General features: G+C 39.1%; 1 protein-coding gene across 5 annotated transcripts in view; it reads left to right on the top strand.

Annotated features, from left to right (window-relative positions):
- The window catches only part of ARHGAP24 (Rho GTPase activating protein 24), a 463,746-nt gene that overhangs the window by 396,173 nt on the left and 40,862 nt on the right, over positions 1 to 26,711 (top strand). For 4 of the 5 annotated variants that reach the window (XM_046656913.1, XM_046656917.1, XM_046656915.1 and 1 more), the window contains one exon: positions 16,166 to 16,373. In XM_046656913.1, the coding sequence (XP_046512869.1) occupies positions 16,166 to 16,373 (208 nt within the window). Of the gene's footprint in view, positions 1 to 2,609; positions 3,557 to 16,165; positions 16,374 to 26,711 lie in introns of those variants that run through there. The other variant, XM_046656914.1, reaches the window with a different exon arrangement.

The raw sequence follows: 26,711 nt of genomic DNA, 5'->3' as shown, positions 1-26,711 counted from the left end.
TTCCATACAATGGATTATTTAGCCATAAAAAGGAATGAGATATTGATATGTGCTACAATATGAATGAACCTTGAAAACATTATGCTAAGTGGAAGAAGCCAGTGACAAAAGACTGCATGATTCCATTCATATGAAAGTACAGAACAGAGAAATCTATAGAGACAGAAAGTAGATTAGTTGTCACTTAGGACCGACAGGGGAATAAGGGGGTGGCAGGGGTGGGGGTGGGGAGTGATAGCCAAAAGATATGGGATCTCTTTTTGAGGTGATGAAATGTTCTAAAATTCACTGTGATGACAGTTGCATATATCTGAGTATACTAAAAACCATTGAATTGAACACTTTAAATGGGAGAATTCTATGATATGTGAATTATAATAAAGCTGTTCGAGAATAATTACCTTTGGTAAGAGAATACACTTCCTCTTCCTTTCTCAGTTATGGAACCCAAGACTTTGTCAATCCTAAATAGACCTGTTGGCTTCCAACCTCCTTCCTACTGCTCAAAGATTGTTGCGGTTATTGATTAAATGGCAACTGTAAAGACATTTGGCAGGTGACATATCAGCTTGCTTTATCAATTTCTGTATACCATCTTTGGATACATTTTAAATGTGTCCGTTACAGAGAGGGCATTTCATTGTCTGTATTGCAGTTTCACAACCTGTGTTTTTAAAAAATTAAAGTTTTTCATGAGGCACTGAAGCTTATCTTTGTTCAGGTTCTGTCTCCATGTAAAATACTCCCTTTTTACCATTTCAATAACAGATATTTGAATAAAACATAGGAGACACCTGAGGAGCTTGTCTAGCTTTTCAATCTCTTAGAAATTAAAAACTGGTAAGTGAAAATCATAAAGTGTAGGGCTTTGGAATTTCCTTATAATAAGTAAAGCAAACGTATAACAAATGCTCAGATGGGGGAAGAGAACCCATGGAAATGTGAAAAGTAGATATCCTCTCTTAACGACCTAGCCTGCCAACGAAGTTTGGCATTGAATCTAGATACCTCCACTTTGTGTTAACAGCTCAAAATCACCCATAACAGTTGCTTCCCTATTAATGATGCTGGGAGGCACATGGTTTCTGCTTGAAGGTCAAATCCTAAAGTCGGGATGTCAAAACATTTATTTTACTTTGGAAAAGTTTCGGGCTTTTGTTTGTTTTATTTGTTTATTTTTGTTTTTTCACACTGGGTTTCTTTGCAGTTGTTTCTGAGACAATGAATATGGAAGTGCCCAGCCCAGGATCTGGGGTGGGTGAGAATCCATTAGCTGTTCATTAGATCTGAGTCTATAGCCTAACTTTAGCTACTAACAAAACCAAGTTCTTCCTGTGTATTTCTGTCTGCTTATGAAAAGAGTTGAGTCAGAGACTGATCAAGGCAGTAAAAATACTGAATGTTTAATACAGTGTGAATAATGTGAATGTGCCTAATCCTCACAATGAATCATTAATGTGTGGGCAGGCAGGGGTTAATTAAGAGGCACGGTGGTCTTGAAACTGACACCGCCTGCTGTGAGATCTTGGGTAGGTGGTGTTATCCCCTCACCTTTCAGTTCCTCACTTGTGAAATAAGAAAACTGGACAAAGCTGTTTTAACTTTCCAGCCCCAAAGTCCCGTGACTCCGTGTGTTCCCTCCACACCAATGCTCGGGTCAGGGAAGTTGTCAGCTGGCCGAGGTCTCTCACAGTCCAGCACCGCCACTGTCTCCATTGTACTGGGTTGTATTTCTCCGTTCCCTGTTTTCCTGGCAGCATGCTGTGACGTAGAAGGGAAAAGCAGTGTTTGAAGCATGGGGCAGAAATAACGAATAATGATTCCTCAGGGATAGTAATGATGTTTCTAAAGGGAGTATCTTTGTACTACTCCTCACAGTTCTGTGAGGCTCCTGGTGAAGGGCTAGGGAGGAAGGCAGGGGCCCTGGGGGTCAGTTGGGGTTAAGGCACCGGCATTCCAAATCTGCTCCTGGAACAGCCAAGTGGATGAATGATTAACCCAAGGAGTAAGTCGCTCAGTGAGTTGGGACCAATAGGGCTGGTGGACATGAAGGCTGGGGGCAGAGGTGCTTGCAAGAGCAGGGGAGAAAGTTGAAAGCAGGATTGGTTTTCAGATCATAACCAGATATATATATATATGTATAAACACACACACGTACGGGTTGTGTTGATTCGTTCTGTGGTTATACCTGCAGATTCTGTTACTCGATTTCGAGTATTTTTCTGTTTCACATATATATACAAATATACACACATACTTTATTGACGTGCACATTTAAATCAGCACTCACAAATAGATTCAATTGCAAAGCACCCGAAAAAAATAAATCTTATATAGGAAGAGAATAAATGCAGGAAAGAGGGAACAAAATGTTCCTCCCCTTTGGGGTGGGTTGGGGACTGTTTGATTTCTGGAGGGGCTGAGCCACCGACTGTAACGGGGCTGCACGAGATGACAGCCAGCCTGCAAGTCCGCACAAAGTCGGAGGCAGAAGACTGGGGTTCGCCCCGCCGCGTGGCACTCTCCCTCCTCCCCTGACTGTTGTGACTGCACCTGCTGCATGTGACCGGCAGGCACTGAAGGCAGCCTCAGCTACAGCCTTGGTGACGAGGCAGCCGCAGCCCTGCCAGCTCCCGCCCAGCTCTCATTGAGAAAAGGGGAGCCGGCCGGAGCAGGAGGAGGGGGAGGAGAAGCTCCCTGCAGAGCGGCTCCTGCCCGGATCGAGAAGCCTCCTGGAATGGGCATTCGACTGTTCTGACGTGGCGATTCCCTCGGGAGCCCCGGGAGTTTGAAGACACACGGGAAAAGGGAGAAACCGCAGAGAGCGTCAAAGGATGAGGGGTGCTGTAAAAGGAGCAGGGGAGTCCTGTGAAAAGAATCCATCATGCACTGAAAGGCTTTCTGGAGAAGGTGCCCTGATTTGCCTCCCCTATTGCTCAGATCAAAGGAGCCCGCAAGGACAGTCCTGAAGGATTCCTCAAGGGCCTTTTTGTCATTGTTCCTCTGTCCCCTTGCACACGGCTATTTGCTGACCTTTCCAGAGGAATCTCAGTCCCCCAGTTCCAGCTGAGAAGACAGTTCTTTAAAAAAAAAAAAAAAAAAAATTCCTGCTGTTTGAACGGGAGGTGCAGCTTGCTGGCTGTGGTGCTTTTTGCTGTGACATTTTGGAATGTCTGCAGAAACTTAAAAAAAAAGAGAAAAACAACGTTAAAAACTCCCTGGATTAGGCAAGAGCAAAGGAAGTTTTTGCCAAAAAGAAGTAAATGAGAGGTGGTGGTAACTTATCCCTGATCCAGGACCTGGATGATCAAAACCTTCGGGTTCTAGGAAGCAGCACTTCAAACCTAACAAATAAACAAACATGAGACGGAGTGGCTGTGGGGTCTCGCGCAGAAGCGGGTCGTAAAGGCAGCCTGAAACTGGTCAGAACTTCGGGCCTGTATGATGCCTGAAGATCGAAACACTGGGGGACGCCCCTCAGGTGCCTTAGCGTCAACGCCTTTCATTCCTAAAACTACATACAGAAGAATCAAACGGTGTTTTAGTTTTCGGAAAGGTAGGTAGATAATATGTTAATGTCCTTTAAAAAAAATATGCATATATTCTCTGATGCTTTAAAGTCAGTTTTATGCTCAGATAAAATGGGATTTTGGAAACCAAGAGCTTAAAACTGTATGAGAGTGACTTAACGTGCGTCTTTGCTTGTCTATACTTGTTTTTCAAGGTTCGTATTGATCTGTTTATTACTGAACGGGCCGAGTAGGCGGGGCTTAACGAATGGTGGTCCTATAGGAATCACCTTGACTAACAGAGAGCTAAGCAAGCTGGCCTGACCATCCCGAGAGGAGGGGCCAAGACCACCTTGGGCTGTTCCTAGACCCAAATCAGGCAGCCATGTCGTTATCCCTTAAAGTGAGTCCCTCTCAAATCCCTATTCTGTGCTCCCATCACGTGGGTTTGGTTCTGGCTGCCCGTGCTTGCCTCACCTCCACGGCTGAGAAAATCTTAATAATCAGGTTATCTGTAGTGACTCTTTTCAGGAGACTTTCAACCATATTGATTAACACTGATTAGAAATAGATGTCACCTTGACTTTCCAAATACATCATAAGGTGGCTTTGGAGAGGCCAAAGATATCAACCATCAGGAACAAGGAGTGGAAAAACAGAACAACTTGTGATCACTAAAAGAAACTAAGCATTTCAGAATTGATGTGTGCAGGGGGAGTTAAAGGGTACAGCATAGGTAAAATGAGATGTTTTTAGAAAATGTTTGTGTATCAAAATATTTTAAAATGTCCTTTAGCTTAAAATGGGAATAACTGAATGGAATGATTATTTAAATTGGAACTAGGTAATTATAATTTTAATGTCATAAGCTAATAATTTAATCGGGAGCTGATTTGAGTAACATCTAAGGTTGTTCCTTCTCCCCTTTTTCTTTGATTTGCCATCTATTAATTAATCCTCTCTATTTAGTAACTAACAAAAAATGAGAATAAAACAAAATAAGAAAAACCACATATATAAAGCCAAATATGGTGGGAACTTTTTAAGACTAAATCTTGTTCCTTCTGAGTCTCTTTGAGCAGTTAAGATCTGGCTATGATCATTATCATATATTATCAGCAAGGAACTCAGGTGTTAATTTATATTCTCCCTCATCCACGAAGATAATTAAATAAGAGATACATGTCTCATATTTTATAGATCTTTAGAGATTTCACGGTTACTGTAAGATTGCGTCACCGACAGAGAAATTGACGATGATAGAGATTGAAAAAGGCTAGGGACTAACTGCTTAAAGGACATTCTCTCTTCTAGTTCCCCACCCTTCAGCAACTAAATTGGGTTTCTCCAAACACATAGAGAGGGTCTACTTTTCTGGGTTATTGCTATTCCTTTGTAACATGAGATGTTCTGGGGACAATTAATTTATCTTTGAAGCACAGAGCAAGGCGTTTTTTACCTTCTCCACCTTCTCTCCTCCAATAGTGCAGTATAGCATATCCACAAGAATCCTGGCTAGCACTGCTGTTCATCACACCCTCTTCCCTTTCTCCTTAAATACCAACGAGAGAAGCAGTGCCTGTAAAGAAAATCCCCGTGGGCTGCAAACGGCAACCACAGGAGTGGGGAACAGCTTCCATCTATCATCTCCCATGGGCTGCTTTTAAAGTATTGTCTTTTCCTATGCAAAGTCTTAGTAATACGAGGAATGTTCAGCATCCGAGTCAAAGATTAACAGATTTTCAGTTTGCAAAACTATATTCTGGTTTCTGTCAGAACCACAGAGAGAAGAGGTGCAGAAAGCATTCAGCTGTTTTAAGTTTTCTTTGCCTTTCTCCGAGCCGACCACATAGCAGCCTCTCTGAGTTCGCTGGCTGCAGGACCACAGTTACGCAGTGGGGCTGGGAAGAGAAGGTGCGCAGCTGCTGTGCGATGCTGTTTGTGTGCTGCGCTGGCCGTTCATGTCAGCCGCAGCCTGAAACACAGAGCGTTTACATCTTTATTTAAGGTCTGGAACTGGAAAGAATGAACTTTTCTTTCAATCCTGGGTTCCCAAACTGCTCCACCTTAAGAAGAGAGTGTTCTTTTGTGCTTTGTTTAATCTCCTGGGTACTCAAGTAGTTCAAGAAGTGGCCCTGGGTTTCAAGTTCCTCTCCCAAGCCTGTTGGAGAGCATCGGCTTAAGCCATTTCAATGAAAGCAAAAGGGAGAGTGCATGGAGCGTGGAAAAGCGCCCAGAAGTGAAAAACGTTGACGTGTCTGCTTTTCCTGATTCACATTTAAAACGTATTTTTTACTGTTGTCAAGGGTAGGCCGACAGAAGAGGAGACTCGCTCTTTAGAAATGCTCTCAAAATGAAGTGTGGCCTTAAATGAAAGTTCCCAGAGGCCTGGTGGTGGTGGTGGTTGCATGCCATGTGAGCCACAACTAACTACTCCAGGCTCCCTCCTCTTCTGGACCTCTGCTGTCCTTTATTGCCCTTTCAGCTCTTTCTCTCTTTGTTTAATTTCCCCACAGTTTTAAAAATCTAGGAACTGAGAAACATCAATTAGGCAGGAAGCTGGGGATGACGCTGCTTTGGGTCTATGTTCTGGTGAGACAAAAATTACAATGTGTTTTTCACCCTGTTTATTTTGAAACTATAATTTTTTTTAACCTTTATAAGATTCACATCTAATATTGGGAGCTCGACCAGTCTTTTGATTCCTCGGGAGTACATAACACTTCGGGTCTTGAATGTTGATGTTAATTTTTAGTCATAATAGGCCACCTGGTTTAAGGTTGTGATCACAGGGCATACTAAAGTAAATTTTTAAACTCTGACTTTATCTTGTTTTGTTCCTGAGTTGCTCTCTTCTGGGAGATAAGTCATCATTAATTCCCCAGTGGCTTTTCCTATGCTGTGCCACTTAGCGGTCATGCACTGTTGCTTCTTCCTTCTTTATATACTTTCAGCTCCATTTCTATTTCCATCTCTTCAGGTCTCTGTGTCTTTATTGCGTCCTGCACAAAACTTACTTTAACCTAAGAAGTGGCTCTTCAGGACAGCAGCCATCCTCACCTCTTTCCATCCCCAACATTCTTCACAAATTCCTACAACACACGGTCCGTCTTGTAAAGCATCACCCACTTGGTTTTCCTGAAACTGTACTGTCAAGCAAGGTTCCACAGCTCAAAAGTTTTTTATGAGTCCTTGTTGCTCCCGGGAGGAAGCCCTAATGATTTCATGTAATTATCAAGGCCTTCTAACCAATTCCAACGGTTCCCTAGTTAAACTCCTAGTTCCCCAGACTGTCCCTCTCTTTTTCTCTGAACACATCCTCTCCACCACATCTTTGCTTTTGTTCACTTTGTCCCTCTGCTACAGTGCTCTCTCTCTCTCCTCTGTTGTCTGGCCAAACTTCATGCTTTCTTTAAGGCAGTGTTGGCTTTCATTTCTTTATCCATTATACTCTTTACTCTGTAGCCCTTATATTTCATCTCTGCTGCCAGTTGGCCACCTTATCATCATAACCATCTTAAAGTGCCCTATACACATTTGTGGTAAAAAAAAAAAAAAAAAAAAAAAGGTATTTGTTTATTTCTTCCCAAAGTGAAGCATGGCAATAGATCTATTTAATCAAAGATTTCAGGTTGATTGCAAACTGGTAAAGTACTGTATAATTATCTATCTTTTCTTGCTAATCTGTAGTCAATAATGAATTAATATAGAATGTCTTTATAGTGCTGGTGGATAAGACCAACATTTTCTTTAAACTTTATCGTGTGTTGTGTATGTTGTAATCACATATATGGAAATTGATTTGTTCAACAGAATACTGCTCTCCAAATCCAAATAATTTTAAATGGTGCTGTGATGTTGTGATTTGTCATAAGAAATATATCTTTGATCTTCCTCCCGTTTCTGGCACAGAGCTCCTAAAATCCTTGGAATTTCCTGAGCAATAAGAGCAATAGGAGCATCTTTTGTCATAATATTTCGTCTCTTGTCCTCAGTTCCTGAAATCACTTCAGAGCTATAAAAGTGAAACAGGTGTCTTGTTATTCATAACAAGCCCCTTTCCACCTCAGCTGGGTTTATGTTAGTGATGTGACTTTTGGGAAGCACCTAAGGACAGGGTTGGCTGCCGGGGAACCAACCATGAATCGAGGATTGGAGCTTTCAGTCCACCCCCTGATTTTCAGGGAGGGGAGAGGGACTAGCAGTTGAATCAATCACTAATGGCCAATGGTTTCATAAATTAGGCTTGTGTGGTGAAGCCTCCTTAAAAACCTCAAAGGACTGGGTTCAGAGGGCTTCTTGGTTGGGGAAACAAAACACTTCCACGTGCCACTGTGCTGGGCCCCAAACTCCGTGAGGACAGAAGCTCCATTGTTTGGGACCTTGCCCTATGTATCTCTTCATCTGGCTGTTGATTTGTATCCTTTAATATCCTTTGTAATAAACCAGTAATCTAGTGAGTAAACGGGTTTCCTGTGTTCTATGAGCCACTCTAACAAATTAATGGAACCCAAGAAGAGGGTCATTGGAACCTCCAATCTGTAACTAGTCAGTCAGAAACACAGGAGATAACCTGGGCTTGTGACTGGCATCTAAAGTGGGAATGAGGGGGCAGTCTTTTGGGACTGAACCCTTAACCTGTGGGATCTGTTGCTGTCTCTGGGTAAATGGTGTCAGAATTGAGTTGCATTGTAGGACACCCAGCTGGTGTCCGAGAATTGCTCATTGCTAAGTGTGGAACCACCCTCCCCCCCAAATTGGAATGGGGCCCACAACCTTTTTAGGTGCTATAAATGAGTAACTGGTTAATTCATGTATTAAAGTTTTATGGAGCATCTGCCAGGTGATGATGGGGATGAGAAGACAGACTAAACAGGCTGCTTCCAGTCTATGAGTTCACAGACTCCTCGGGGATAAATAAACATAAATAAGTACTTACTCTGTGATAAGCACTACACCAAACTATGTACAAAATCTAAGGAGCCCATGAACGAAAGACTGACCACAGGCTCATCTGGAAAGGCAATGACTCATCTGAACTACAGGAAGTCAGATTTAGCCTTTGGAAGTTACAGAAGACATTTTCTTCTATATGATCTAAAGAGAGTGGTCAGCATGCCTATGGAAAAATACATCTGAATTGAATTAACATAACACGGTGGAAAAGGAAAGACCTTTAGAATCACAGACCTGTGTTTGTATCCCAGATCTGCCACTTTCTAGATCTGTGACCTCAGGTCACTTAGCATTTCTGAACCTCTGAATCTGTTTGTTAAAGAGAGATCTCCTTGAGGAATATCTGTCTCAAATAAGAAAATGTAGATAAATTGCACAGCGAGGTACCTGGATGTAAATGGTGTCTGTGATTGCTGGTCCAAGACCTAGGCCACTGGGTCACTGTGCTCACATTATTACACCTTCTTAATTTTGCCATACCTTTAGTTTTCTTCCTCCTTTCTCACTCTGACTACAAAAAGAGTCAAGATTCTACCAAACATTCACCAGTTATTACGGATTCTGAGCTCCTTGGATTAAAAGTTTTTATTCATATAAGGTTTGTTGGCTACTTAGAAAATGCTGGTGACAGACTGAAGTAAGCTTTGGCTATTTTTGTTTCTTAGTTCTGCACTAAAATGAATGCCTTTTATTTTTGTTTGTCCATTTACTGTGGTGCATGTTCATTTTTAATTGGAAATTATTACAATCCTGGCGATACCAAGGCTTATTCTGCTAGGAGGGTTGCAGTAAGCAGAAGGATAAGTAAAAGCAAATTCCCTACCTGGCTTAGCATGTGATCTCTAAAAAGGAAGAGAGAAAGAACTCTGAACAATACCTGATAACCAAGAATTTGAACCATAATCAAGAACCTTTTAAACTTCTGGATTTCTATCAGCAAACCAAGGATTTTTTTTGTTTTCAAATTTTTATAGAAATCAATGCCACAACCTGAGAACTATTGATGAGTTTCATTTTACATTGGAGTTACTCGTTTATTTCCCATAATTGAAGAGATGAGGTGTTTTTGTTTTAATGCACGTATTAATTCCACAAATGTTTATGAAATCTTCAGTCCTTGCTCACTTTGGTATTAAGTTCCAGGGACTTAAGCAATAGAGTTTGCCTATGTGCCTAGACCATTCAGGTTACTGTGACCAAATGTCACAGACTGGGTAGCTTATAAACAAAGGAGTTAATTTCCCATGGTTCTGGAGACTGGAAGTCGGAGATGAGGCCAGGACGGTTGGGTTGTGGTGAGAACCTTCTTCCCGGCTGCACGCTCAACTTCTTGTATTCTCACATGGCAGAAAGGGATGAAGGAGAGACCTCTCCAGAATCCCTTTTATAAAGGCAATTATCCCATTCATGGACTCTGCCCTCATGCCCTAATCACCTCCCAAAGGCCCCCCTCCCAATACTTTAGGCATCAGGTTTTCAACATAAGAATGTGAAGGAGACATGGACATTCAGACCATGGCACTGTGGTAGAATGGAGCATGAGCCCTGGAGTCCGCCAGTCTGGCACCAATCCCGCTTCAGTCCTTGTGTCTGTGGCACCTTGGGAAATTTCCCTAAGCCTCTCTGAAGTTCATAGGATAGGTATGTAGTATGCAGCTATTATCAGATGTTATTTATAATAATCAATAAATGTAAAATAATTATTTTATTATAATTGTAAAAATGTAATCCTCTTTTGACTGTGCAGATAGGCATCTAAATGAATAGTTACAGAGCAATGTGTTAAGGAGTCAAAGAAGAAACATATCAAGCTTTGCCTCTGGGGTGGAGCGGAGGGAATGCTAGTGAAGTCTCCACACAGGAGATGATAGGAGTTGAATCTTACAGGATAAGTTTTCCTAGGCTGACTCATGACAGCAGGAGCTCCTTCTAGAAGGATGCCTGAAGACGTGATAAGTCATGCTACCTTTAGGAAATGACAAATAGTTCAGTATAGTTAGTGAGCATGTGGTTTGTGAGGAAGCAGCAGAAATGAGGGTGGATATGGCATGTGCCTGGCACATAGTGGGTGCTACCTAAACATTTGTTGTTCAGTGGTAGATGAAGAGGCAGAGACCAGATTGTGAGGACTTTGTATTTCATGAAAAAGAGTTTGGTTGGCCAGTGGGCACCATTGGAAGAAATGAAGCAGAAGAGTGGCCTGATCCAGTTTAAATATTATGAAGATCACTGTGGCAGCGCTTGCCTGAATTGAGGACTCTGCTCTTCAAAAAGTTAAGAAATATTGAGGATCTAACCTTATGTAGTGGCAATGAATTTGGAAGGGACCAACGTGTGATTAAATGAGAGGCATAGAGGAAGGAGGAATCTAGGTTGACTCTCAGATGGCACTTCAATGGTTTGGGGGAATAGCTGATACTGATAACCAAAATCAGAATTGCAAGAAGAAAAACAGGTTTGGAAGAAAAGATGACATAGCCAGTTTTAGAAATTTTGAGTTTGAAAATGTTTTGAGATATCCGTGTTGAAATGTCTAATGGGCTTTTAGAAATTCACTGCTAGAGATCATAAGAATGGCCTAAATCGAGAGATAAATCTTGGAATAATTGACATACAATGAGATTGAATGGAGTGAGCAAAGAAATTGTTTCAAATAAGGTGAAAATAAGGCTGAAAATAGGACCAGCCAACTTATGAAAGGGTGTAGTAAGTAGCATACTCAAGAAGGAGACTGAGAAGAACATTCTGGAAGGCATGGATTATGTAACATGTGAGAAGTGTCAGGAAGAAGAAGGAGATTGATAGTTTTACAAGGAGTGAGGCATAAAGTAATACAAAAAAATATGACTGTCAGTGGTTTGACAACCAGGAAGTTGTTGGTGACTATAGAAAAAGATCTTTTAGTGGAGTGACGGTGTCAGAGGCCAAAATGCATATGTTGGCAAGAGGATAGAGAGTGATGCAATAGAGCCTGAGTCGCACTTGACTGGGAATCGAGAGGCAAAGGGAATAAATAATTACAGGGCATGGAGAGTCCCAGAAGGTTTGGCTTTGTATTTATTTGTTTATTCATTTTTAAGAAGGATGGAATGCAAATATATTTCTCTGATCACACTCACTAACTTCACAGGCTGCCTCTAGGTATTGGGTATATAAATCACATGTGACAGTGGAATCTCACAAATCCTGAAGGATGGTTAGATTTCTCTCTCTCTTTTCCTCTCTCCAGTTGAGACAGCCTCCCACAAGTGCAATAAATTCACCTGTGTGATTTACTTTCTCAGTCTAGTGAAAAGTCACATCGTGGAGGATGCTTCATGATGCCATCAATGTACTTCCAGGAAAAGTATGCAAGACACACCATCGTCAACCAGAGATTCCCAAAAAGGTTTTATCAGGGAGTGTGAAACTTTCCTGGGAACGTCAATGGACGTAGCTGGGACTGGTTGCATGTCTCACACCACAGGGAATATTCTTGTTAATTATCTACTAATCTTGTGTTCTTTTCCTCATTCTACTAGTTGGGCATAGCTCATGACCTTTGTGCTTTTCTGTTAATTTTAAAATTTGAAATTTCACTGCACCTTCAAAAAAAAATCTAAATAAAACAGCTTTTTAAAAATAATTTTCCCGGGGGTCAGCCCAGTGGCGAGGTGGTTAAGTTCATGTGCTCTGCTTCAGCCACCCAGGGTTCACAGGCCTGGATCCCAGGCCTGGACCTCCACACAGCTCGTCAAGCCTCACTGTGGTGGCATCCAACATAAAATAGAGGGAGACTGGCATGAAGGTTAGCTCAGTGACAATCTTCCTCAAGCAGAAAGAGGAATATTGGCAACAGATGTTAGCTCAGGGCTAATCTTCCTCACCAAAAAATAAATAAAATTTTCGCCCTAGCTTTCATCATAAAAACCATCCTCATACAGAAGATTAACTCACACCACCTGTTGCAAGCCAGAAATGTGTGGAACGTTTTATTTCCAGTGCTACAGAATGGGAAGTATATATCTACTGTAATTCTTTCCAAGACCAGATCAAGAGCAGAAAACTATTATTTTTCCACGGGAATTTCTAAGCATATGTACATATTGTCCGCATGCTTTAACTCTCATACATATTAGGTAGCTAAGTAGACATAGCTGTTTATGTTCCCCTCTGTATGTAGGGGAAATCCTTTCCGTGGTCACAATGCTCACTAAATGTTCAGGGTTTTTTTCATTCTTTTTTTTTTCTGACCTCCCCCCATATTTACATTTTCTCAACAGAAATTACCCCTCCTAGTGTGATGACAGGAAGTGAGGTAGGAAAGCTAGTATACACAGTTTTCTTCCCCCATAGCTCAGTTTTCAGCCATTGAGCACACTTCGCAGTATTGTGTACTAGATACAGAATGGCTCTGAATCCAAAAGTCTTGAACGAATCCTGGCTCCACTATGTACTAGCTGTGTGACATTCAGCAACTTACTTAACCCTTCTGTGCTTCAGTCTCCTCCTCAGTAAAATGAGAGTAATAGTGGTGCCTACCTCATTGAGTGCTGTGAGTTTCAAGTGAGAGAAATGCAGATAAACTACTTGTCCCTATGCCGGGCATACATAAGTACAGCTTAGCCACAGTCACTTTCTAGAGCACAGAGAAGATAAGCCACTATACTCCTTTTTAGAATTTACTAATATTTTAAATTACTAGAAAATTAGGATGCATGATAATTGTGATTAAATAAAAAGGAAGAGGGCTGGTTTTCAGGAATGAACAAAGGTTTTAAGGCTGAAGAAATCTGGATGTGGACTTCCATTCTGCCACTTGATGCTCTGTAACTAACCTTGGGTAATTTATTTAATCTCTCTGAGCACCAGTTTCTTCTTGTATAGGATAGCTACATTATATATTTATTACGAAAACGAGAGAATATATGGCAAGAACTTAGTATGAACTTAGTATATAATGTGTTCTTAATAAATTGGAGGATGTTCAGGCTCTTGGCTTTTAATTTCTTGCTGTAACTCTTAAGTAAATTCTTGTCGTAAAGGCAAGCCTATATGTACAAGAAAAAAAAAACGGAAACCAGAGTATTCATCTAAAGCAAACTTACCCCTTCCTTTATCACTTCTCTAAATTGCCGGGAAAGAAGAAATCCTGAGAGTTTTAAGAAAAGAAAGTTTGACTGTTTTTCATTACTGCATAAAACCAAATCTTGGAAGTTGGGGTCTCATTTGTAGCACACATAGACATTGACTTGGAACATCTTTAGTAGAATTCTGCTGGATTTAGAGAGAAACCTTACGTAATATATTTATCCATCCAAAGCAATAAGTGGAAAATCACACATACATGAGATTTATTCCCAAATGTCAACATTATTTTTTTAAATAATCTATAAGGGCCTGTGAAAGGCTGTTTCCTTACATTTGGCAGCGTAGAATCCAAACATCCCCAGGGAATAAGCATCACACTTGTTGTCAAAGAACCCCCAGAAAAAGAGTCAATATTCTTCATTCATAATCAATTTGCAAGCTTTTATGAAAATACCAGGATATCTTCAAAATCATTATCACCACACTATGGGTTAGAATTCTGCATTGCTGCCAGTAAAAGAAAACCCAGCTAACAGTGGCTTAAACACACAGGGGCTTGTTGTTCTCACGTTAAAAGAAATTCTAGAGCTGGCCAGTCCCGTAGCCGAGTAGTTAAGTTCATACGCTCCGCTTCGGCGGCCCAGGGTTTCACTGGTTCGGATCCTGGGCGCGGACCGTTCGTCAAGCTATACCGACGCAGCATCCCACACAGCACAACGAGAAGGACCACAACTACAATATACAACTATGTACTAGGGGGCTTTGGGGAGAAGAAGAAAAAAAAAAAATAAGATTGGAAACAAATGTTAGTTCAGGTGCCAATCTTAAAAGAAAAAAAAAAAAGAAATTCTGCAGGAAGGCGCTGCTGCTATCAGGTCAGTGGTTCAGTGGTTTCAGCCCTGTCGTCTGAATCTTTCAGCCTTCGCCTTGCGGTTATTACCTAATGGTCGAAAGATGACTCTTCGATTGACAGATACCATGTCCAAGTTCATGATAGAAAAAAGGAGTGATTGTCAATTCCAGCTGGGTCCTTCTCTTTCATCAAGAAAACAAATTTTCTTAGAGGCTGCAGAAGACTTATTGAGAAGTGGGAGAAGTATTTCATTTTCCAGCCTCTGAAGTGGAGATACCAAGAGAAAATAGGGGTGTGAAGGTCTGTTGAGTTAGCAAACAATATTCGATTCACTATTATCAAGAAACTGCTTGTTCCAAAGTATACAGAGTAAGCTAAACAGCGCTGTTACCTGCTTTAATCTTCACTGCCCTTAGAGAAAGCCATTTTCTAATTCTGCTTTATTTGTACTTGAATGTTAATATTAGGTCACTCAACCTTTTTTCCTAAAAGGAAGATATTTGAATTCCATTAGTGCTAGATTTGATAGCAGGTGTAGAATAGTTTGGTTTGTTGTTGTGTTATTGTTTCTACCTAGGCTAAGAATATTCTCTTTGGTAGCAAGTGTTTGTTGCTTGGGATATGATGATTTTGCATTACTGTATCCATCTATAAGTTATTTTACAGATAGGGAAGTAAAGCGTATGTTCTTATTGTCAAATCCTTAACCTAATGGTTTGAAATAATTCCCCAAACATTCTAGAGTCTTGCATAATTTGAACACGCAACACTTATTTTTATATCCCTTTCATGAACCTCATTAGACCATCAAAAAGATTTCATCATATTCATCCCCTCTGGGAACAATGGAGTCACATTTCCTCCAGCTTTTCCCCCTCCCTCTTTTCTCATAGGTTGATCATTCTTACGAAGCTACCCCCGCATATTAATATATTTTAGAGACACTGTCTGTTAATCAATGGGGTACCAAGGGTGAATAGTGGGGCTGTTCAGCCCCAAATGTATGCACCGAGGAATGCATCATTTGTAGGTATTTTAATAAAATTGATCAAAATTGGCCTGCTTTTTATTACTGCCATGTACTGACAATTCTAGACAAATATGCCTCGCTGTCAGGGCAAACCACCAGGATCCCGCCTCCTCTCTTGTGGTATGCACAGTTTCGTAATTCACATTTTTCCTTTTCCAATAAATTAATAGTTTAAGGTTTTAAAAAGCAAACACTGTCTGAAATATTTTATATGGATAAAACTTCTGGGTTTCTTTTCCTGGCTTTACCGACTTGATTATAATCCTGGCATCATAACTTGATTGAAAACAAAAGGTGAACAGAGAAATGAACAGTATTTAGAGTAAATGAAAATTGGACGTAAAGTTAAAACTGTAGCAAAAGTAGGATTTGACTTTTGTCCGCAGAATATTTCTGCTTTTAAGCTTTTGAATACAATTCCTTTCCCAGAAGGAAAAAAAAAGAAAACCCAAAGCTAAAATTATATTTATTGCAGTGCTTCTTATTTCAAAGTGGATAATTCAAACTCCGTATTTTTGTTTTGCTTTTGGGCTAAATGCAGAATACAGGGGGGAAAGGGCAGCATAAGGTAAACTCTTTTCATTTTAAGAATTATATATAATGAATTTGATTCTGTGATGTAAAGTACCAAATATTAAATGCTTTTCAGCATTGCAATCTTCTCTTTTTCCTTTACGTTGAGTTTTAAAGCAACATTGTGAGAAGAGAGAAATTTCTCAAATTCGTTGTGATCCTTTCTTTCTCTAGGCATCTTTGGACAGAAACTGGAAGATACTGTCCGTTATGAGAAGAGATATGGGAACCGTCTGGCTCCAATGCTGGTGGAGCAGTGTGTAGACTTTATCCGACTAAGGGGGCTGAAAGAAGAGGGTCTCTTCCGACTGCCAGGCCAGGCTAATCTTGTTAAAGAGCTCCAGGATGCCTTTGACTGTGGAGAGAAGCCATCATTTGACAGGTAGATTTCAAGATTTTTACCTCATATCCTTCACTGAGAAATTCAAACTGAACTGAAATGATGCCGTGAGCTGACATGGCATGATTTTAATTGATGTAACAGTTTAGAAGATGGATTATATGACCACACAAAGATGGATTGTTTTTATTAAGTTACAGAGTCAAAAATTTGACGCTTTTCAATGTCTTTTCCTTCCATACTTTTTTCCCCTTAAAACATTATTACTTATTCTTTTCCTTTGGTCCTAAATTAAAACTGTTTTCAATTTTGCATTGGTAAAATGAACTTTTAGAATAGCAGTCTTCTCTTGTTTGATGTTTCGTGAATTCTTTCAATTAAGGGAGAGTAAAAATATTGAAAAATAGAGATTGGGATATTGACAGCATAGTTAAAAATAACTATTTTTTATAATAATAATAAAAGCATTATATTTTTAAATATGTAGCTCCACCTTAATCTAGAACAGATTTACGAAGAAACTAGGAGAAGTATAGCATGCTGAAATTCAGGAAATAATGGAAGTTGCAGAGAAGAGAGTATAAAGCATCCTTAATGCTACTAGTTAAGAGTTAAACACTATTAATATTTTGTGAATTACCTCATTCTCTTCATATTTTTTAATTGAGTAGAAAAAAATAATCTATCTTATTATTAATTTAATATTGTATACCAGAGATTTTTCCATATTAATAGTTGAAAAATTCCCTTTTATTCCAATGTCTTTTAACTTTACCTTTTATCATTGACAAACTCTGTGAGCATAATTTAATATCTAATATTTCATTCTATGGTATGCTGTTGATAACCATTTCAATAATGTTGGAAATTTATGTTGTGACTTTTTTCACTTTTATAAATAATGTAGTGAGTACGCATTCACACAAATATTTTCTATTTTTGGATTATTTCTTAGGAGAGTTTCTCAGTGTTGAACCTTGTGGACAAGAATAGTCTTGGTACTTGAACATTGAAAATTGCCTACTACGCATTATTTCTCTTTGAAAGTATAGGATTAGCACAAGGATAGACACAGATCTCCAGAACAGATAGGCGAGAAGACACTTGAATACATGATATGGGATCAAGGAAGCATCATTGAGAGTCTGGGCTCTCACTGATAATCTAAGAAATGCACATTAAATCACTTAATGCCCCTTTATCGGTCATATTAGCAAAGTCTGAGCAATGATAGTACTCAGTGCTGGTAAGATGTGCTGAGTGCTTGACCATGATGGCAAGAATGCAAATTATTATTGTCTTTCTAAAGAAATTTGGTAATCTATTTCAAGATCTTCTAAGCAGGAAATTCCAGTCCTAGAAAAAAATCAGATACACGGAAAAAAACTTCAGTGCAAAGTAGTTTTTTATAATTTTTATAATAGTAAAAAATGAATGCCAATCTCTTATCTCCAACAGTAGATTATGGTAGTGCACACATATAACAAAATAATATACAGTTATTAAAATTTTGGAAAACCGCTAATTATGTAATGATAAACAACATTTATAAGTAAACAATAAATGAGACATAAGGCAGAATCAATTACTTGATTAAAATCCTACCTGTTTACAAAAAGTGTTACAAGGAGTTTATAAAGATTTATAAATTCTCTCCAAGAGAAAAAGATTAAAGGTGAAGGCAAATAGGTAAATCTAAAACTGGGGTCAGAGAACCCATTTCAAGACTGTAGATATACTTTTTGCGGGGGAGCCCCATGTCGTGTCCTATACTTCGAAAAAGAAAACCAGACCATTAGCTACATGGTTCAGGCCTATCCAAAGATACAGACAATGATTTATCTAGGAAAAATGCAATCTTTCTGGTTCCAAAATTAGAAAGAAATTTAATGGAATCCTCATAATAAAATATTATTTAATGGGATTAACATCCTCTACAATGAATTTCATGTGACACTGATAAATTTCAGGGAACTTTTTCATATATATTTGTATATGGCCTAAATATATGCAGATGATATCATGGCAAAAGCATATTTGTTAAAAATTATTTTACTACAGGCATTTATGATTTGGTTCTTATAGCAAATCTCCGCTAATCTGGGAGAATGGAGGGATATTTTGTATATTTTAGGATACTTGTAAGAAGAGATATGCCTTGAAAACAATTATCTCCAAATCAAATTCTTGATGACTATCAGCTGGCAGTGAAATATGGTGCAATCTTTATGTAAAATGTGATCTCAATTATGAAAAATGTATTTATTTTTTTGTATGAAGTGCATCAAAAGATAAACATCGATTTTGTGGACTAATGGGTGATTTCTTTCCCCTTTTTTTCTACTGTAATTTCAATGAGCATCTATTACTTTTATACTCGGAAGTTTAATCAGAAAGATCTTTTTAATTACTTGGTGATATGCTGCATAAAGATTTCCTTGTCTTTTAATTTCTGAAGTGTAATTACAGAAGCTGCCTGTGACTAGAAAACCACAGAAGAGAGCTGTGGAGAGTATCTCAGTGTCAGACACAGTGTGCTAACGTGGCTGGCAGACTTTGAGAAAAACGAAGTGCCATTTGTTTACTCCATCATTCATTGTTTCAGGTTTCTATGCTTGCATAACAAACTACCTCAACACTTTACTGTAAACAATCAATTATTTGTTTATTATTCTGCAGTTTGGGCAGGATTTGGCCAGGACATGCTCATTTCACCGCCACATGGTGTTAATTGATGCAGATCAGTTAGATCTGAAGAATCCAAGATGGCTCCACTCATGTCTGGAGCTTGTCTGAGATGGCTAAAATGGCTGGAGGCTGCTGCGGCTTCTCTCTCTTCATAGTCTCACATCCAGTAGAACTTCTCTTCATGCAGCCTTTCTCTCTAGCAGAGTAGTCAGACCGCTGTGGGTTAAGAGTGAAAATGGAAGCTAGTAAGCCTCACAAAGTCTAGGTACAGATGACACAGTGTCACTTCTGGTGCATTCTGTTGGTCAAATCAAGTCACAAGAGAGGGTCAACCTAGATTTGAGGAGAAGGGAAATAAACTCCACTTGATGGAGAGAGCAGCAAGCATATACAGAGAAGAAAGGATTTGTGGGAGACTATTTTTGGAGAAAACCGCTATAGCTTTAAAGTCCAGAAATCAAGTGGAGTTAATCCCCTAACTTTGTTCTTGTTTTTCAAGATTGTTTTGGCTATTCTAGGTCATTTGCATTCCCCTTAAAAAAAAAATTAGTATGAGCTTGTCAGTTTCTACAAAAATCTTGTTGGGATTTTGACAGAAATTTCACTGAATCTAGAAATCACTTGGGAGAAAACTGACATCTTAAAAATATGAAATCTTCTAATCCATGAGCATGGCCCATCTCTTCATTTCATTAGGCCCTTTTGTATTTCAGCAGTGTTTTGTCATTTTCAATGTAAGCTTTTGCTCCAGTTTGTTAAATTTGTCCTTAACTATTTAATGTTTGTAGATACTCCTATAAATAGTATTGTTCTTTATATTTAATTTTTGAATTGCTCACTGCTAGATTATATAAATACAATTGATTTTTTATAGATAGATCTTTTGTCCTGCAAACTTAGTGAATTTATTTATTAGTGCTACTGGGTTTTTTTTTGTAGATCCTCTAGGATTTTTTACACATATGATCTTGTTGACTGTACGTACTGAGAGTTTATTTCTTCCTCATGTTTCTTCTTCTTACCTATTTGAACTCATTAAGAACTCTTCTGCAATAGGAGTGACAACACTCGCCATATGTAGAGGGAAGTTTTCAGTCGTTCATTGTTAGGTATGATGGTAGCTATAGGTTTTTGTAGATGCCCTTTATCAGGACATTTGAAAATGTCCTTATATTTAGTTTGATAACATTTTAATAGTGAGTGAGAATTGAGTTTTATTAAATCCATTTTTTTCTGCATTTATTGCAGAAATTATCTGATTCTTCCCTTTTATTATGTTAATGTGGTGAATTGCATTGACTGATTTTCAAATGTTAAACCAACTTTGCATTCCTAGGATAAACCACATTTGGTTGTGGTGTATTAGCATTTAATATATTAAGTAATATATTAATAATATATAATAATAAAATAATATATTAAATAATATTAATATTGCTTATCTGCCTTGCAAATAATTTGTTGAGGATTTTTGGACCTATTTTTATCAGGGCTATTGACCTATCAATTTCTTTTTTTTGTAATGTCTTTGACAAATTTTGTTATTAGAGAAATTCTGGCCTCAAAATTAGTTGGAAAGTGTCCCCTTTACCTCTGTCTTGTGAAAGAGTTTGTGTAGTTTGTATTATTTCCTCCACAAACCTTTGGCAAAATTTACCAGTGACATCATGGAATCTTGAAGTTATCTTTGTGGGAAACATTTTAGATAAGGCTTTTCTAATTCTTCTTTTCCTAGTTTGGTAATTTCTATCTTTCATGAAATTTGTCCTTTCCTTATACCTTTTCAAATTCATTTTCATGAAGTGGTTTATAATATCCCTTTTTTCGTTTTTTTGTTTGAGACGTCTGTGGACCTTTCGTGATTTCCCCTCTTTTACTCTTTTACTTCTGATATTAGCAATTGGTGACATCTTTTTTCCTAATCTGTCATCTAGTGTGTTATAAATTTTATTAAACTTTTAAAAGAACTAGTTTTAGAGTCATTGTCACTCTTTTTTCGTTTTTCTCTTCTATTCTGTCATCCCTAGTAGTTGTTCTTTCACATTTTCTTTCTTTAGCCCTGTGGAGTTTTTGCTCTGCACGTTCATCTAGGTATTTAGATGAAGACTCAAGGAGACCTAGGTGTAAATTTCAAGAAGTTGGGGTTTTTTGGCACCTGAGCTAACATCTATTGCCTATCTTCTTTTCTTTCTCGTCTTCTTCTCCTCCCCAAATTCCCCGAGTACACAGTTGTATATTCTAGTTGTAGGTCCTTCTGGTTGTGCTATGTGGGACGCTGCCTCAGCATGGCCTGATGAGCGGTGCTGGGTCTGTGCCCAGGATCTGAACCAGTGAAACCCTGGGCCACCGAAACAGAGCTCAAACTTAACCACTCGGCCCTGGGGCTGGCCCCCTCAAGAAGTTTTTTGCAAATCTCCCTCTTCTCTAGTAGTCTTCATCACAAATGCCAGCTGCTTCAACCTTCCCAAATGGCAATCTCTGTCTCCTTTGTCAGTGAAGCTGTTGTTCTCTGTTTAGGGTCCCTGTCCCTGTCTCAGGGTCTGATGGGTGCTGGAGTAATCATAAGACTTACCTCATTTGATTCCATACTCTCAAGGGTCACATTTTTGCTCTATTTGTTGTCTAATAACTTAAAAACAGTAGTTTCATATAGTTAGACTAATTGTCTCATTTTTTATAGCAGATCTGATACTCATTACTCTGTGGAGGCTGCAAGCAGATTCTCCTCCACAGCAGTTCTGAAATCCTGCTGGATACTTATCAGGGCCCCTCCCCTGAGGGTGGAAAATGTTCCCAGGGCTGGCCCGGTGGTGCAGCAGTTAAGTTCACACATTCCCCTTGGGCGGCCTGGGCTTCGCCAGTTCAGATCCCGGGTATGGACATGACACCACTTGGCAAGCCATGCTGTGGTAGTCGTCCCACATATAAAGTGGAGGAAGATGGGCATGGATGTTAGCTCAGGGCCAGTCTTCCTCAGCAAAAAGAGGAGGATTGGAGGCAGATGTTAGCTCAGGGCTAATCTTCCTCAAAAAAAAAAAAAAAGTTCCCAGATTAGGGCTTGGTTCTCTACCCTGTGGCTCTTCTCTACTCTTTGGTCTACCTCTGGACTCTTGGTTCTACTCTATGAAACTTCTTCCTTCTTCCAGAAGAATGGCTCATCTTTCTAGTTGAGAAGTTTCTCAGCCTGCTTCCTGCCTGCTTTTGCACTATTTGTTGTTCTAATATCTTAAAAACAGTTGTTTCATATAGTTAGTTGGGGGCCCAAAGCCTCTTTTCTGTTTGAACTGATACTGTCTCTTTTATTCCAAGTTGCTATAATTCCTTTAAAAACCTGTTAGATGCCAAATTATAATCCAGTTGCTGACACAAAATCACACCCATAAACCCCTTTATGTCAGGTCCTTGTGTATTCGACTTATGAGTCGGCATGCTGTGGAACAATCTTAAGATCCTTCTAAATTCTTTTGTGCTGCTGAGAGAAGCTGTGAGGTGCTCCCTTAAGACTCTCAGAGGCTTTAACCAGAGACCTCGCAGGCACACCAGCATTTGGTTTTTACGTTTAGGTCGTGTTTCACTGGCAGCACCTTGGATTCTGTCTTTGCTCTATGGCCAATTTTTACTTGGAGAATAGTTTACCAGCTGGAGACACTGTCCTGGGGCCACTATGGTTTCTCAAATTCTTCAGAGTTGAACAGTTCTTTCTTTAGCTTCATCAGGAACATTGTCTATGTTCTGAGCTACTACAGTCAATAGTCTTGCTAATTTTTCCACCATTGCTTAATAAGCGTGTACCTTTTTCGGGCTTCTCATGGCGATTCCTCATTGCTTTTCCATTGTTCTTACTAGTAGTCTGCTCAGTGACTGTTCTGACTGTTCAGACTCTGCCTGGTTCTAAAGCCAATACCATATATTTTAGACTTCTGTTGTAGCAGCACCCAATTTCTGGTATCAATGACTGTTTTAAGTATCTATTGCGTGGAGCAAACCAGTCCAAACTTTTTTGGTTTAAAATAGTAACAACCCTTTTAGATTCTGCATTTGGACAGTGCTCGGCAGACATGGTGTTGGTTGCTGTGATCTAGTGCAGCTGCAGTATCTGAGAGAGCTTCACGCAAACTGGTGCCTAAGCGAGGCCGGCCGAAATGGCTGATGGCTGGCCAAGCCCCTCTCTTTCTCTTTGCAGTCTTGTATCCTTCAGGGCTTCTCTATTTAGCCACTTGTCAGAACTCTTTCCACAGTGCTCAGGACTCAAAGACCACAAGAGTGGAAGCTACAAGGCATATTAAGGGCTAGGCTGAGAACTGGCACAATGTCACATCCGCTGAACACTAGTGGGCAAAAGTAAATCATAAGGCCAGCTCAGATTAAAAGGGATTGAAAATTGACTCTACTTCTTGATGGAGAGAGTGGCATGCGTGTATAGGGGTGTGAGAAATTATTGGTAGTCAACTTTGGAGACAATCTATCTCAGGCATTGATTCAACAAGTAATTTTTGGAGTATTTACCATGTCTCAGACACTGTTCTAGGTGAAAAAGACAGACAAAGTCAGTTCTCTTCTGGGGTTTGCATTACTAGTGGTGGGCAGATAAACAATAAACCATCACTATATAAATAATTTCAAAGAATCATAGAGATGACATACTAAGATATTGGTGAGTGATAAACCTCTTCCTGAGGACACAACATTGGTTTAGCTTGAATGACAGGAAGAAGCTTGCCATACCTAGATGTGATGGAGGCGCATTCCAGGTGGAATAGCAAGTGCATAGACCTTGAGACAGGTGCAGCTTAGCTTGTGTGAAGACCATACAGAAATCCACTGTGGCTGGAATGCAGTGAGCGATGAGCAGAGTCCTCGGAAATGAGGTGAAATAGGTTGATCTGATAGCCCAGTAGATTATGATAAGAAATTTAGTTTTTATTCTAAGTGAAATGGAAATATTTTTAGCAAGTAAATGAAAGAATTTTATTTACATGTTAAAAAAAGGTAACTCTGTAAAAGAAAACTTCTGTTTTCCACTACTCCACCCACAGAACACTTCTGACACCAAATGTGTGTTTTCCACACGAAGAAATTCTCCAATTCTTGGTGGACACTGACTGGCTGTGCTACAATTAATCCAATTCCAACACTAACTGCCTGGAGTTGGTGCAGACCTCACAGGTTTAGGGCTTAGTTTCACAAGTCTGCCCACCTCTCCCCCTACTTCAGATGCCAATTGCAAGTCTCTGGCTGTCACTTGTGCTTCTGACCAACCAACTACAAATGGGAGGTTCTTTAAGTTAAATTATTTGCTAGAACAGCTCACAGAACTCAGGCAAACAGTTTCCTGACTAGGTTCCCTGTTTATTATAAAAGGATACGACTCAGGACTAGCCAGATGCAAGAGCTGCATAGGGCAAGGTATGGGGAAGAGTTGCAGAGCTTCTGTGCCCTCTCCAGATGTGCCACTGTCCCAGCTTGAGGATGTGTTCCCAACCCAGGAACTCTCTGAACCCCTTCAGTTAGGTATTTTTTGTGGAGGCTTCATCACATAAGCATGATTGATTAAATCCCTGGCCATTGGTGATTGGACTCAATCTCTAGGCACTCTCCCCTCCCCCCTCCCCAGAGGTTGAGAGGTGGGGCTGAAAGTTCTAACCCTCCAATCCCATGACTGGTTCCTCTGGCACCCCCTTCCTTGGGGGCTTTCCAAAAGTCACCCCATTAGCTTAAACTCAGGTGTCGTTGAGGAGGCCTGTTGCAAATAACGAAAGACTTTCCTTTCTCCTTTTCACTCCAGAGCTACTTCAGGAACTGGGGATAAAAGCCAAATATTATAACAAATGATGCTTCTGTCACTCTTATTTAGGAAATTACAAGGATTTTGGGAGCTCTGGCCAGGAACCAGGGACAAAAACTAAATATATATTTCTTATTATCACAGTATCACATTCTGGCAATCTGAATATACTTGTTTTGATAAATAAATTGTCAAGCTTGAGTTCCTCAATCATAGGCAGGCAGATTTGCAAATTCCTGGATTCTACTATTGAAAAAAAAAAGGATTACCAGATTCATGAGCCATGAAATAAAAAGAAGATAGAAACATTTTTGTGGCAAAATGCAGTTGTAAACGACATTGGTAGGGGAATAAAGAATCCATAATTTCCCAAGGAGAATGAGATTATTTTCAGAACAGTGTCCAAGTAGAGTGTTCTGCCCCATCCACTTTTTTAGTTAATTGGTTGAGTGTGAAATTTCACAGGACCAAGTCCTAGCTCGGGTTTCCGTTTCCGAGATGTGAAGACAAATTGCCTGGGAACATTTGCTAGTTCAAGTTAATCTCACCAATGTTGACCATCAAAATGAGAAAAAAAGAATACATCAAAAAATACAGATTGTGCATAATGTTTTGAATAGATATTAGGACGTAAAGCAAAGTACAAAAATTTTTCATTGCGAAATATGTTAAAGCGTGACAATGAATAAATATTTTTCTTTGTTTATTCTAATAATGCTTGTATCTCATTAAAGAGTCAACCATATTTAGCTTTCACTTTTATATTTAGTAAAATCTGGAAAGAAATTCTCACAGGAATTCTGCAAAGATAATCTCTAATTTTAAAATTAAGACCCAGTAGTGTAGCTCTCATATTAAGCCCTGGAATTCGATTTTTAAAGTGAACTTTTTAAGTAACATTTTGAAGTTATAACAGTATGAAGTGTTATTAAAATTTAGTTTAAATATTATTAAAATCATATTGTAATTATAACATTTTGTGTACAATTTAGAATACAGAAGAATATAAGAAGGAATGATGAATATTTCAAAATTAAACAACCCAGAGAGCTCTTGCTACACATAACATATAAATAAGTAGATATGTAGAGACTAAGAGATAGAGATATATCAACATACAGATATGTATATATACAACGTATTGGAATCGCACAGTTTTTACGTCTTGAACTTTTCTTGTTAAGGTTGTATCATGAACAACTTTCCACGTCACTAAGTAGTTTTCACAAACATGTTCTAAAGGACTATACAATAATTCATCGTATCAGTACGTTAGTTTGTTTAGTTCTGTCTCTGTTGCTCTTTTCTGTGTCTTGCACACATCAGTCCTATGCTGACGAACATCTGTGTTCATATATCTGCCTGTGCTTTGGAAGCTTTGGATCCATTTGGGGTTTAGAAGATAATATTTCACATTTAAATGAGAAGAAATATTTTGTCCTGTGGGAAGAAAAAAAAGATGACTTGAGAAAAAGAAATTTGGAACAAATATTATTTGAATTTAGAGAGATTGCAAGTGCATGTGCCAGCTTTTATCAAACCGTGCACTTTCTGTTCTTCTTTAATTACAGCAAATGCTACTTTTCCAGTTCTGAGGTTCAAGCTTAAGACTTTTATGTATGCGTGACTTATCGTTCCTACAGTTCCCACAAACTCCTTGACCAAAGTGAATTTTGTGAGAAACGACATTCTCATTGACCTGAAAGAATCTGTATTTTATCGGTTATGTCAACTGTGAAAAACAACAGATATCATAGTTCCTAACCATTCTTTTCTTCATTCTTTCATTTAGGAGTGAAAACAAATTAAAATGCAGCATTTTATATTAAATTTGCCCTCTTAGAAGAGAGACAATAAAATATAGAATGTGTAAAATCAGATTAGAAGTTGAGTGTTATTTCGTTTCC

Source organism: Equus quagga, chromosome 3, assembly GCF_021613505.1.
Source record: "Equus quagga isolate Etosha38 chromosome 3, UCLA_HA_Equagga_1.0, whole genome shotgun sequence".
NCBI classification, from domain to species: domain Eukaryota; kingdom Metazoa; phylum Chordata; class Mammalia; order Perissodactyla; family Equidae; genus Equus; species Equus quagga.
This window is presented reverse-complemented; position numbering and strand designations above follow the sequence as displayed.